The following is a 15,030-nucleotide window of genomic DNA, read 5'->3' as shown; positions in this document are numbered from 1 at the left end:
TCTCCTTGGCCATTTCGGGCCACAGGACGTTAAGTCTGGCCGCAGCGCGTTTACACACGGCCTGCAGGTCCATGCTCAGACCGGGCGAAGCTGGTGTGCTATCGCCCGGGCTTTGCAGCCTGAGCCAGTGACATGAAGGTGCTGTTCATCCGATTCGGACAGGAGGAACGCCAGGGCGTCCTCCTCTTCGTCCTCCTCGTAGTCAGGCCCGAGGACATCCTCCGCGGGTGAGACCATGGTGAGGTCTAACTGGGAGCCCCAGCTTGGTGGAGCGCGGGAAACCGTTCCCGCGTGTCTTGCCGTCACCGAGTCCCGGCCTGCCAGGGCGCGGGATTCCGGTTCTATAGCCATAGCAGATAGTGAGCCCCAGACCGACACGGAGAGGGGCTCACTCTCTGTGGCGGACGCCCCCGTGTCCTGACTGCCGGTCGGCGGGTCCGTGGACATGGGGGGGGTCCTGTTCCGACAGGCTAGCTTGTCGAGCTAACCGTCGGCGGAGGCTCTTAACGGTGAAGCGGACGCAATGTCCGCATGAGCCGGGGTTGTCGATAGCACCTCGGGCGTGTTCCAGCCCGAGGCAGGACGAACAGACCTGGTGTGTGTCTGTGCCCGATATCTTCAACTCGCAGCCGCAGAGTCGAGCCACCGAGTCCCTGACTCCTCTGGTGTGAGGGAGAGGGGCGTCCATCTTGGCCGCCTCGTGGCGTGGATAAAACCACCTTGTCCTTAATCCGGAGAAAAGGACAGTGTGGGTCTTTTATTCCCGGAGAATACTGACTGGTGTGGCAGTATGCTCCTTAAATCCTTTCTTCCTCCGTGGAGAAGAGAAAAGAGAAAACTTCCTCGCTACCGTAGTGTCGGTAGAGGGGGAGCGAGCTAGCAACAGGTGTGCTTTTAGCTTGAAAAAATCGGACCTACCTTACTTTCTCGGGTAAGAGAAGGGCGAGGTCGATTTTAAATACTAACAGCGTTAGTACTACCGTCGGTAGAACGGTACCCCTGTCAGACGTGACATATACCACGTGATGACACATTAGGCTCGTGTTGTGTTCAAGGACCAGGGTCCTTGGCTAGGAAAAACAGGTACTCGCTTGTTTAATTTTTTTGCGGTCTAGATTTCTCTAATTTTTTTCTTTTTTGCTTGTGTTTATAAATTACCTCGAGGGCCGTACCAAATTGGCCGGAGGTTCCCCACCCCTGCTTTAGGTTAATTAAGGTCTTATTTTGAATAAGAAAAAAGCTTTGGGGGTATAAATATTAAGCCTGACAAAGTACTAATATATTGCTTTCCTGCAATGTTAACTACTGTATGTTTAAGCACTTATTTTAACTGATATTATACGTATTATACTCTTATAAAGATGTATGTAGATAGTATAAGAAATATGCGGAATACAGTTTAAAGGTGGAGGTACACACATATTGATAGATGTCTTGTAATGCACTGTTGAGGAACCTGCGACCCAAGGTTTTCATCTCCGACCTTGTCAGGTATTGAATATTCAATAAATAAAGAACACAGAATTATTAAATATAAAACACAGAATTTGTGTGATTATACTAAATGATTTACAAATAAACACCATTGCATATGTACAACTGGTACACATGCTGATGTAACGCAAATGTTTCCAACTTAGGATCAATAAAGTATATCTTATCTTAAGATGATCGATGGCTACTGCCATATTTGGCACAAGCAATTTTCACCCATTTATTAATTATATGTTTTAAATGTGAGTGTTTCCTATCCCCTAAACCTCCAGGGATGTACACAGTTTAATACTGGCAACTTCTTATTATGGGAAATACGAAAACGTCTTTTAAAACTACAATTCCCAGTAGAGACGTGCCATAGAGAACATGTTGCAAAACACACAATAGCCAGCATGTGTAGTTCTGGGGTGGGGGAGGGGGGGACGGGGTGGACCCGTTCAAATCCAGTTTTGGACAGTCTGCCGTGGTTCCATCCCATTTCAAAGTGTTGTTCGACGCTCGGCGTAACCCTCGGCGCACACTCAAACATCCAATCACAGAGCTTGAGGACTATCACAGGGTTTGTCAAGCGAAGCGGAGAGAATACTTACTTCCGGGTGTAAAATTCTCTAAAGCAACTACTATGAGCTGCTCCGACCCTCGGTCCTGACGGACTCCAACTTGTGTTTATTAATCAAACAAATAAATAAACACAAGGATAATGATGTGTTATTGTTGAGTAAATAACAGTGTGTGGTTTAGAAAATACAAAATTAGAAGTAAAAAACGATTAAACAATAGAGATTTCAGTATTCTGAGCCCCTACTCTCCCCATAACTGACGGCAACAAAAGTCCTACATTATTCAATTAAAATAAAGAAGTAAAAACAATAAGTGAGTAAGAAAAAGGTTGATAAACGCTGTGAGAATGGATCTGCGGAGAGCATTTCGCCGAGATCCCAACTCGTCTATTACTAACGTTCAGGGAGCTCCCTGCCCGTTGAAAACTGACTCTCAAGGGGTACCCTGTCCGTAATAGAGTGATGGGGAGGGGCCCTGACCGTCCGTCAACATGTGACGGGTTGGGAGTGAGAACGTGTTGATTTGAAATAATAAACATCCTCAAAAGGTTCTTTGAACATTAGATTAAAACGTTTCTTTAAAACATTATTAGAACCTGTAGGTAACGTTAGCCAATGTTGTGAGAACGTTCCCTGCTAGCTGGGGGGCTGGTCCAAAAAAGGGCAGAGCAGTTCAAAAGACCAATCTGGTAGCGATCAAGTGAATATGGGACAGTTCAGGCCATAAGACTGTTAAATACCGGCACTTTTGAAAGAACATCCATAACATTCATCTGTTTGCAATATCAATATTCCAATTACTTGTATATACACTATTCTGCAACTATTATATTCTATGTTATTTTATTTACTTGCACTTTTGTATCTGTTTTATTGTGTTGCACTATTGGACGAGCCTGTGACCTAAGATTGTAATTGTCATAACAACACAGTAGCTATGCACACATGACGATAAAAGCCTTGAATCTTGAAAAAAAAAAAAAGAATGAGCCGCAGGTCAGGAGAGGGAGAAAAGATTGATTACAAGGGCCGTGAAGGCAGGATCTGAAATGACAGGAGAGTTTTTGATAAGGCAATACTTGATGAACACAAACTAACATATATTCTTGTGAGTTCTTACTAAATGTTTTTTCTCGTGCAGGAAGAAGCTGGCTCTGCGCCTGCAGGATGCTGAGGAGGCCGTCAACTCCAAGTGCTCGTCTCTGGAGAAGACCAAGCAGCGGCTGCAGGGGGAGATGGAGGACCTGATGCTGGATGTGGAGCGCTCCAATGCTGCTGCTGCCATCCTGGACAAGAAGCAGAGGAACTTTGACAAGGTTGTGATCTTGATGTGACGGATATATGAGATGTTTAGTCGATAGAATATAGTTAAGTATAAGTACATAGGTTTCATTATGTCAAGTAAGTAACTGGAATGTACTTAATTCCTCGTAAAGTGTAATTACTGGTGGCTTCATGAAGCAAACGATTTTTTTTTACAAAATAAAATGACATTAAATATTGTATTATTACTTGGTATCGTAAGTATTTTTTGCGACTGGATGCTCCACCTACGATATAACACCGGTATCTGGGTTTTATTAACTTTCTCAAGCGTAGTGGGTGAAATAAGACTAAACAAGTGTCGACAGAAAAGAGGCCAAATTAGGACCAATCCAAATGAGACAATATGAAATTAGGAAAAATATAAAAATGAATTTAATGTTATTTTAAAATTACAATAAAATATAAATGTATTCCCCAACTTATACAATACAATAAATGAATAAAATAATATCAATAAACAAAACCTAAGGATAACCTTGACACGAAAATACATTTTTATGATAATATTCAGTTATTAGTTTTGATGAATCACACTGATAGTCTGCTTCCAGCTGCCAAACTATTTAACTAGTAACAGTAGATTGTTTTAAATTCTAGTTAACACTAATGTCTTCATGCAGGTATTTCCTGAGTGGAAGCAGAAACATGAGGAGGGTCAGACAGGTCTGGGCACCGAGAACTTCAAGATAAAGAACGCCTTCGAAGAATGCCTGGAACAACTGGAGACCCTCAAACGGGAAAACAAAAACCTACAACGTATGTCAGCCCCCTCCTAACGCCGTGACATCACCAATGTTTGCAATGCAGATACATAAGAAACATTGTCTTTTTCTCCAGATGAGATAATGGATCTGACTGAGCAGCTGGGGGAGACGGGCAAGGCCATCCATGAGCTGGAGAAATCAAAGAAACAGGCCGAGCAGGAGAAGCTGGAGGCCCAGACGGTTCTGGAGGAGGCAGAGGTGAGTTTATTAATTATGTACAGCACTGCTGAAAAATATAGGATCTGAGAGAACTACTAGTCTTTGAATGGTCTTTCATGCTATAAAGAGGCCCTATTATGCTTTTTGATGTGTTACCTTTTCCTTTAGTGTAACATAGTATAGGTTATGTGCATGTTAATGGTCTGCAAAAGCTAAACTCCCAAAGTGACCTCTGGAGGGAGTTTCTCTCTTTAACACTTGCACTTTGATTGGTTAGCGCTCACACATTGGTCGTGATTTGATAAGGGGCTAAGGGGGTTTAAGCGGTTGACCAATCACAACAGAGCTGGTCAGCTATCCAATCAGAGCAAACTGGGCTCTCATTTCAGACAATTCAATTTAAAACTCTTTAATCTAACACAAAGCAGACTGAAGAGGACCTAATGAAAAACACACAAACCACATATTTAGTTCCACGTTGCACCGTTGTGGTTCAATAATGATAGAAGGAACGAAGATACACTTCAATAAAAGCTGATTCTAAACTTTAGCACAGTTATGTATATTAAACTAACTCCACCACCTCTTGACTGCGTGTTACTTCTGCACTCAGGCCTCTCTGGAGCACAACGAGTCTCAGATCCTGCGCGTGCAGCTGGAGCTGAACCAGGTGAAGGGTGAGGTGGACAAGAAGATATCGGAGAAGAACGAAGAGATCGAGCAGCTGAAGAGAAACAGCCAACGAGTGATGGATACCATGCAGAGTAATCTGGACGCCGAGGTGCGGAGCAGGAACGACGCGCTGAGGGTGAAGAAGAAGATGGAGGGGGACCTGAACGAGATGGAGATCCAGCTGAGTCATTCTAACAGGCAGGCTGCCGAGTCACAGAAACAGCTGAGGAACATCCGGGGGCAACTCAAGGTATGAAAACATAGAGTTAAAACAAAACAACACCAGACAATGTGCACCATTGAGAGAATGCATCAGCATTAACCAAAAGAGTGACAGCTTCATAGTTTGTCTTCAACAGTCCACATTTTAACATTATTAGAAATAAATGTACATTAATATTTGCAAAACCAGCACATTTGAAAAGATGGTACGATCAAATATTTTGCAATAAAAATGACAAACACATATGGTATTCGTTTTCGGTCAATTCAGATTTTTATTAAAGCTGTACTTATTTCTGTGTTATGATTTAAAACGTCACTTGGTAATGTTATGTTTCTTTTTTTGAACAGAGGGAATACATAAAGAAAAATTATCTTAAATGAAACGAAGAGAGAAATTGTTATTTTCCACCCGTAGTCCCTGGGCGTGGCATTAGAATAATAACAGAATAACAATAATACAATAATAATATGCAGCTGAAAGTGCACGTGAAACAGTATGTCATTAAAAAGATAACTCAATTGATAAAAATACGTTTTTGAAATTAAGTAATGACTCCTAGAGAGAGCAGTGTTTGCTTCTATAAAGATGTATAGAAAGACGGTGTTTTCTTTCCTTTGACAGGAAGGTCAAATTCACCTCGATGATGTTCTGAGAGTCAACGACGACATGAAGGAGCATGTCTGAGCGCAGGAGTAACCTTCTGCAGGCTGAGATGGAGGAGATCAGAGCGGCTCTGGAGCAGCCGGAGCGGAGCCGCAAGCTGGTGGAGCAGGAGCTGCTGGACGCCAGCGAGAGGGTGCAGCTGCTCCACTCACAGGTGCAAAACTACCTGGATTTCATCTGCAATTTCAGCCACATATACAACATGTCTATTCCATGGTAAAATATTAAACGGAGCCATGCTTTTTCAGTTTTCCATTAGAAAAGGTTGTCAATCTTTTGGTACCCCCTTGGCTGAAGTCAAGCGAGGTGAGACAAAACTAACATGTGGATACAAACTCTACAGACCACTGAACGCAATTTTTTAAATGAGGCTTTCACATCAGGGCAGATACAAGTACACTTGACCACAAACTCCAGTCTAGTTGGTCTTATTTTGTACTTAGACATGGTTTTTCAATCCATGCCTGGTTCCGATTGAAATGGTGGTCTTGAGCACAGCCCATGCGTACTTGAGGATGGTAAGCATCAGGTATGAAAACTAACTGTACCAGAACATGTTAGAGGACAACTATTTAATTCAAGTAGCAGTCAGCAAAAAGGCACTACTGAACAGTGTCCTCTGAAATCTGTGTCAAGCAGTACCCTGTGATAAAGCAAATAATCATGCACGAGGGTCAATAATGTCTCCTAAATATAGCCTAAACAAAAGCAGGCATAATGCAAAGGTCAACTCCTATTGGCTTTGTATCTTGCAATGCCATGCTTTTTTACGCCGTAGAAAAAACACACAAATGTCACGTATATTATGATGCAAATGTACCTTAGTACAACATTACTAATGTAAAAGCTGAGAGGATCTATTTGTCATTGGCATTTTGGCATACTTTTTATGAACATTTTGTTGTCCTATAATAAAATGTGTTACAGAACACCAGCCTGCTCAACAGTCGGAAGAAGTTGGAGGCAGATCTCTCTCACGTTCAGGGAGAGGTGGACAACAGTGTTCAAGTGTCCAGGAACGCTGAGGAGAAAGCCAAGAAGGCCATCACTGATGTTAGAGTCTTGATTCTTCTGCAGAGCTACAATCCAATTGCTTCTTGATTTACATTTTCCAGGCTGCAATGATGGCGGAGGAGCTGAAGAAGGAGCAGGACACCAGCGCTCACCTGGAGAGGATGAAGAAGAACCTAGAGGTGATCTGCAGCAGCGTCTGGGCGAGGCGGAGAACCTGGCCATGAAGGGCGGGAAGAAACAACTCCAAAAACTGGAAGCTAGGGTAATGTAGTCAACTTTAATCACCTATACATTCTGCAAGAGTAATGAATATGTTCAAACCCTTGTGGCTCTTTAAAACCTGCTTCTTTATTCAACAATTTATTTTAGGAAGAAACGTTCATGAAAACGTCTTATCATGAAACTATTGATGTATGCTTGATGATCTTGTAGGTGACGATGACCAAAGCTTGTTCTGCTGTAAGCTCTGTTTACAGACATAATATTGAAACATATCTGAATCAACATGCCCCAAAACGACTAGATCTATGTTATATATTTGGTTGACTTCTCTATTTTAATGAAGGTAACGGTGAATTCTAAGTCGTCTCCTGTATTAGCATTGTAGCTATCACTTTGACCATGACTAAGCGTTGTAATTGTCTGTCAAAAGCTGATATAAATGTAGCCTTTATTCACTTTAAAAAATATTTGTACCATACACTTTTTAAATATAAGGGGATTTTAACTTTTATTTGTATTAGATGAAGGAATTTTCTCATGGGACGTCTGGACCTCAAGTTATCAGAGAAAGAAGCTGAGCAAACATTAGCGGTTAGCTTTCATTAGCGGTTAGCTTTCATTAGCGGTTAGCTTAGAGCCGCTCACCACTAAGGAAACACATTTCTTTACATAAAACTGCTTTATTTAGTGTTTTTACCCGTTTTATTCAGCAGGTCTGTTTGTTTTTTGAGTGAAAGAGACCTCTGAGGATAATTCCACTTCTGGTAAAAACCTCCTGAATGAGTAGTAATGAAGGAATCTTAACCAGGTGAAACTGACTGTAAGTCCATGATCCCTTTTGGTAAAGAGACCCATTACAATTGAATCGTTTAAAGATATTGTAACTGCTCGTTTGCAGGTTACAGAGCTGGAGACCGAGCTTGAAGCAGAACAAAGACACGGCTCGGACGCTGTGAAAGGAGTCCGCAAATATGAGCGCAAGATTAAAGAGCTCACCTATCAGGTAAACTCTCATACCTTGTTCCTATAGTGGGGGAGGAAATATTCACATCCAAGTTCTAGTATCACCCTGTAACAATACTCCATAACAAGGTAATGTCCTGAATTCTTACTTTACTAAAAGTCTTGACCTTCATTTTCTATTTGACATCCGCCTTTTCCCTAGACCAGGGGTGGGGAACCTCCGGCCTCCGGGCCGTGAAAAGCTGAGAAATCAGCTCGAGTGCGCTAGAATTTGAAAATACACAGCCGGAAAAAATCTGCCACTTCCTTCCAGAGCCCCTCCTCCAACACACACGACCGCGCACATGACCAATGAGGGCACGAGATAAGTTTGTGCACAGATGGAAGGCTGACAGGCAGGTAGGCCATCCAGTTACTTTAGCCGGGCCGGCTCAGATGATTGGTCGTGCTTTTTACGGCTTTCACAGATGACATTTCTTTATGGATTTTTTGTCAAAGCACTTAAGATAGTCATTGCTATCGGGACGTTAAGAGCATTCCATGGAATATAACAAAAAGTGTATCTCGAGCCGGTTTCTCAAACTTACCTACCCCACCTTTAATACAATTTTGAAGTTACCATTGTGGAATTCACAAAATATTTTCTTTTTTAATTATCGCATTGCTCCTGCTAAGAAAAATGGGTTTGTTCCACTGCTTAACATTGGCTGTTCGTGCAGCAATAGCATCGTAACTTAAAATGACGGCAGCTCTGATCAAGGTTTTCTGTAACAGTCCATATCTAGTCACAATATCTTTCTAATTAACAAACTTTTAAACACTGCCACAGCCCATACCGTGATCCCTTTAGTGTTTACTTCCTGTCTGTCTCTACTTCTGTTGATTTCTCTGACGTCCAGCCTCTATAATGGAACCTCTTGCCTTCTCTTGCCGTCTTTTCCATTTATTTACTGGGGACAGTTTAGCCATCAAATATAAAAGGGAATATTCAAAAAGGTATTCCACGTTGTTTTCTGATGGAGAAAACTAATGTTTTTCGTCCACACCTGAAGTAAAATCGACCGGACTCCGTTCTTTTTACAGATTCATATGATTGCGCATACTTGATCGTCCTTAACAAGGGTCGGTTCTCCTTGGCAGTGGTCTGTTAGCGAGAATTAACAGACACCTGAAATCCAAATTGACCAATTATAATCCAGTATTCAACTAAACCACGTAATACATAGGGATACAAAATATCTCCGTCTTTACCAGCTGCGAGACAATGCATCAATAATTAAAATACAATGATATAAAAAATATTATTCTGCATATTGAGTATACTTTTGTTACTTGAGGCACATTTAGATTTTAGTACTTGAACCGAAGTAACACTTTTAAGAAAGGACATTTGATTGTTTTAAAGTATTTTATACTGTGGAATTAATACCTTAATTAGGTTAAGGATCAGATTACTTCTTCTGCATCTGATTGGATGAGATGTTTTATTTTATTTCTTATACAACCAAGTTTGTTCCATTGAGATTTAAGATCTCTTTCTAATTATTTTTGATGTTTATTGTCTGTAGAAAATGACAATTATCCCACAGAAAATTGGTCTCAGTACCAACATATTGCCGTATTCTTCTTTTATAATTTAGCAGGATTCTGAATGAATGGGTGAAATATTATATTAAAGAGTATTTTTGTATATCTTTTTAATTGAGGTAAAATGTGTACTTCTTCCACCTTTGATATATATTTTTTTAATCATTTGTTAATTCAGGACGTCTCAATTGTATTTTGTTGTTATCAATACAGCAACCCTCCCAGCACAGCAGTGCTTAAAACGTGTTTGCAATATCTTGTTTTACTCATTAGCACTCTCTTTTTGAATGTGTCCATTGGGATGAAGCATTGTGGATGAAAAACAAGTGTCTTTTCTCCTACCACCACTGGAGGGCGGCAACGCGGGAAATGTTTCAAATCCACACATAGTGGCTTTAAATGCTAAATGTAGTTTGCATTGTGGTAGTTGATGTATATTGCCTTCATTTCAATAAAATAGTAATAAAGACAATATCCCACGCTTTGATTTATTGTTTTCATCTTGAGAGGCATATCACCGTTATTTGTATTATTATTATCTTTTTTGTTTTCATTGGTCAACGTGAGGGACATATATTTACCTGTCAAGTAACACAGAACACATTGACTTGCATTTTTCAAACATGTATTATTGTTCTAAAACTAAAAACGACAGCAATGCTAAGAATACAGAAGGAAACTGATCTATGAAGGAAATGGAAAACATTTCAATTGAGATGAGAGGAAATGACTAAATGATGATGGATTTAACTGGAAATAAATCTTATGTGGTTATATATATAAATATATTGGATGAATGCATGGATTAATAAGGTAAGGTATTGTTAGTACCTCCATTAAACACTTTAAACACTAATTTAGGAGTATTCAACATATATGCACAGTAACTTAAGAATGAGGTAAAGTTTTAAAACTCACCCTATGTTGTCAGTTTTATATGTATGGTGATTTAATATTTAGTTTTCCAAAATAATCAGGTTATTGCAAACTGTGATGGAGTGAGCCTCGAGCTAAATTATAATATATCATTAATAAATTAGTCATATTAGTTGTCTTTCTTTTATTTATTCTCAAATCAACAATAAATGTTGATTTTTCAACACAGGAGATATATTGTAATTTTATGAAATGTTTTAAGACACATTGTAGCAACAGTTCATGTGTACTCTACAGTATATCAATACTGGATTTGATGTTGAGGAGGTCATTTAATATTAATGACAGTTTTTACTCAATTGGCAGGTGATTGTTAATTTATTTTAGCAATATTTAGTGATTTAGTTAAGAGTTGACATATTATGGTATTAAAGTTTACAAATTCATTTTATTATATCTCATTTATTTCTGTCATGCACATTAGTTATCTGCTGGAGAGTTAAAGTCCAACATTCAGCTTCTCGCCCTGTCCTTCTTGTGCCTGCAAATGATGCAAAAACAGTGTCTATTAAAATGACGTTTTATTAAGTAATTTATAAAAAGATGGAATTTCTATTCTTTGACTCTAGAGTACTTCTCATTTTGCATATTTGGGGACCACAATTGATTTATGATGATGTATTTTTTCTTGATAACTCAATTGTTTACCATGGTCTTAAATCTGACTTTACATGGTGATCTTGGTCCAAGGTTGTGATGCAGAATAAATATGTGAATTACAACTCTGACTTTGTGCTGTATGTAAGAGACACATACTTTTAAAAATATAAAAATTCTCATTTGTCCTCCTTCTCTTCTTCCCTCAGTACCTTGTTCCCGATCTCCCGGCTCTTTGCTCGCATCTTATTGGACAGAGACTCGGCCACATCCGCTCTCTCTTCGGCCGCCTCCAGGTCATGCTGAACCTTCCTGTATCTGGCCAGGTGATTGTTACTCTGCTCCTCCTGGAATATATGAAGAGTATTGATAAGTGGTGGAAGAAGTATTCTCATCATTTACTGATGTAAAAGTACTAGTACTGCACTGTGGAACTTCTTTGGAAAGAGTAACAGGCCTTCATTTAGTGGGAATGCTGACACAGCATTCCAACTATCTGTTATTTAGTGGGAATGCTGACACAGCATTCCCACTATCTGTTATGCTACGCACACAATTCTTTATTATTCCGCAGGGTTATTTTGCGCTGCTTCTCCCACATTGAACATCGCAGAAACTCCGTTCAGACATCAAAACGTTCAGCTCGGTCGGGAATCGATAGCTATTACTTTTAGCATTCATAACTTTCATAATTCCAGAGATACATCCCATAATACATCCCATTTTTAACATGGAAGTCAATGGAGAACTCTTCAGACTTCAACAATCTTCATGCAACTTCAACTGCTAACTGCTCCTTCATACTTTCACTCAGAAACCTCATTCTAACTTTAAAATGTTACACATCTTTCTGACATTATTCGTGTAACACCACTTTTAAATCTGATTCTTACTTTTACAGATATTAAACATTGTTCAGACCTTGGTAAAGAGGCCTTCAGATTTTAGAGTGCGTGATGTCACAGCTAGAGTGGAGGACAGATTTAATAATTCCCAAACCCTACATTCCTGAGACATAATTTTTCATGAGAAAGGTAGGAAAACATCTTGTAGCTTGAAAGATAAAAAACAATTAAGCAAAAATAATTAAACAAAATGCCTCTTGAGGGCATGAAGTGACAAAAACTTTCAACATGTCTCCATTAAACTCCATTGTAAGTTCAGCCTCATCTTTCCCCACCACAGCAGCCACACACCTTTAGTTAATCTGCCAAAAATGCCACATTATTAACCCGAAAGTACACAAAAAGTACACTTCAGATGCTCAAGTACCTTGACATGCTTCACGCTTTGAAATTTCACCGATATCTGTTACGGTTCTTCAACAAAATGTTCACATGTAAGAGGTTTATCTCTCATTCAGAACAATGAAAATGTTCTCCTCTCACTGATTACTGCACATTACCATGGTAACCTTTGATCTCTGGACACGTCGTTAGCTCAAATATAAACACCTGTGTCATGGAACACGATGATGTCATCACTCCAACTGACATGCTCAGAGCAGCAGACTTCAGATAATGGTTAATGGTCCAGCCTTCAACATGTCTATGTGCCATTAGTGAGTTTTCCTCAAAAGCTGTTGCCATGGCAACACATCCCTCGCTTTAAAACACGATATTGCTATAACTCTTATGAAAAAGGTCAAAAAGTGCTCAAACTTCACATGTGTGCTAACAGTCAAGCCGTGAAGACATCTATTTGACAGTTTTAAAATGTCCCATGTCATGCTTTTCCGGTTATTACCCGTCCCCTTGTGTGTTATGAACGTTTTTCTGCATGTAAACGGTCTGCAGAGTCAAAAACCCTCATAGTACACCCTGTAGCGAGTACAACTCTAACACAGAAAAGACCTGTCTCTGCTGCCCCAAAACGCCTCGTTGGAGATTTCTCATTTTCTTCCTGGGTACTCTGACGTAGGGATACCCAGAGGCCACACCCTCTGCCAGCCTTTCATGAAACAAAGCTTCCCAAACCTTTCAGCGATTCATGCCGGATATGCACAGCATAGGACACTGAAGAACGATGCTGTTCCTATACTTTGTTTGGACCAGCGGGAGATTTGTGTATACAACCTGTAAGTATTCATTGTTGTTTGTGTATTTATGATGTTTAAAACAAACAAGGTATCTACCACGACTGTTTAAATGGGTAAACATTTTTCGGGCTACTAAGTTGGGATCGCGGAGAAATGCTCTCCACAGACCCATTCTCACAGCGTTATAAACCTTTTTCATACTCAATATCAAGCCACACTTATTGTTTTTACTTCGGCTGTGAGTGTTTGTGTGTGCTCAGGATGAATTTAGCTTGTTCTCGCTGTATCGCCGAGAGGCTCGTTGCTGCGATCTGCTGCGAGGAGTGGACAGGCTTCCGCTCCTCGCAGCAGATCGCAGCAATGAGCCTCTCAAGGTCCCGACCAATCATAGCACACTGGGCTCACAGGGAGGGGGGCGAGACGAGCTCCAACAAGCTCCAACAAGCCGTTTAGGACAGAGAGTGAATACACATATTATACAGAGATGCTGTATGAGAAATCAATGTGAGTTTGGAAAATTGCACAGTATAAATCTATTTTAGTATACCTCAACAATGGAATTATGATCAGTATAAATGGCCATGACATAGGACCTTTAAGATTTCTTCAAATGCCGTTGCCTTGGCAACACAATTCTCACTATGAAACACGGTTTTCTCACAACTTCAGTGAAAATGCTCAAATGGCCCAAAACTTCGCAGGTTTGGTAACGATGCAGCCATCAACGCATCTAAGCATATTATGGGGTGTTATCAAATGCCGTTGCCATGGTGACAGATCATTCGCCATCAAGTTAGTTCAAAAGTTTGCACTTCAAATATTCTGCTGCTTTTCGAAGCGTTTTTGCTTTCTTTTCTTCTCTTATCACACATTCAAGCCCCCAGTGTTCATGTATCATTTCAATCTAAATTCTTCACTTTATTCTTACACATTACATTTCAGCATAGCAATTCAGCGTCAGCTTTTCAGCATAAAGCATTCCCACTAGCAATTTCTTCAGGAATTGCATTCTCTAGTTCAAAACCTTATTCCCTTTTTTTTTTTAAATATTAAGGAACTAAGACTTAAGTCAATTCTTGTTGAATCAAGACTTTATTTATAAAATGATGACTTAATCCTAAAAAATGACTACTTCTCAGAGAAAACAGATGTGTCTTTAGAATTTGTAGAAATAACATTAGAAAAGTCTATCTACAGGAGGATTAATATTTTATATAATCTTTAAACGTTAATAACAACATCTCCAGTGGTGAGGCAATTACTGTAAATGTTTCTGCAAATCTTGATTCACTCACAGCTTCTTCTGCGTTCTGTTTGTAGGCCTTCATCTTGTTCTGCAACGTGTCTACCAAGTCCTGCAGTCGAGTGTTGTTTTTCTTGTCTTCCTCACACTGAAACAAGTACAGGTATATTTGTACAACATTAATATGGAGGTGAAATGCTTCAATAAAAGATAAGGAGAAACAGAGTTTCTGTACCTGATAGCTCATCTCTTTGACTTTCCTCTCGTATTTACGGAATCCCTGCACGGCCTCCGTCAAACGTTTCTGCTCAGCTTCCAGCTCGCTCTCCAGCTCACGGACCTGGACAGCAAGAGATTCAATGATTTTCCAGGGTTTTATTTAGACTTCTGTCAAGGTACTTTAGTTGATACCTTTATGGACAACTACACGCCTTTGAGGACGTAGGCATTCAAATGAAAAAGAAGGCGATACGCAGGGCTGGCAGCATGTCCTTTACCCCCGCTCCTCAACGACGCCCACCAAAATCACTGCAGAGACGCGCACCATCTCCCCCGTCTTCATC

At 40.2% G+C, this 15,030-nt stretch overlaps 2 protein-coding genes across 2 annotated transcripts in view; one reads left to right on the top strand and one right to left on the bottom strand.

Annotated features, from left to right (window-relative positions):
• Positions 1-3,042: 3,042 nt before the first annotated feature.
• On the top strand, positions 3,043-8,304 carry LOC117451117 (myosin heavy chain, skeletal muscle-like). Its single transcript, XM_071203880.1, is given in 12 exon segments — positions 3,043-3,088; positions 3,171-3,373; positions 4,004-4,139; positions 4,221-4,345; positions 4,920-5,228; positions 5,826-5,878; positions 5,880-6,021; positions 6,795-6,920; positions 6,983-7,058; positions 7,061-7,143; positions 8,002-8,106; positions 8,269-8,304. Coding segments are annotated over 12 exon segments (1,440 nt in total).
• Positions 8,305-10,988: 2,684 nt separating this feature from the next.
• LOC117451091 (myosin heavy chain, fast skeletal muscle-like) overlaps positions 10,989-15,030 on the bottom strand; it is a 40,058-nt gene continuing 36,016 nt past the window's right edge. Inside the window, exons 36-39 of the mRNA XM_071203970.1 lie at positions 14,703-14,807; positions 14,520-14,615; positions 11,399-11,533; positions 10,989-11,070 (exon numbers count right to left, since the gene is read on the bottom strand). Of these exons, the coding sequence (XP_071060071.1) occupies positions 11,029-11,070; positions 11,399-11,533; positions 14,520-14,615; positions 14,703-14,807 (378 nt within the window). The 3' untranslated portion in view covers positions 10,989-11,028. The remainder of the gene's footprint in view (positions 11,071-11,398; positions 11,534-14,519; positions 14,616-14,702; positions 14,808-15,030) is intronic.

The sequence above is a fragment of the Pseudochaenichthys georgianus genome, chromosome 8 (assembly GCF_902827115.2).
Source record: "Pseudochaenichthys georgianus chromosome 8, fPseGeo1.2, whole genome shotgun sequence".
In the NCBI taxonomy this organism is placed as follows: Eukaryota; Metazoa; Chordata; class Actinopteri; order Perciformes; family Channichthyidae; genus Pseudochaenichthys; species Pseudochaenichthys georgianus.
The sequence above is the reverse complement of the archived record's forward strand: the minus strand, read 5'-3'. Positions and strand labels throughout refer to the sequence as shown.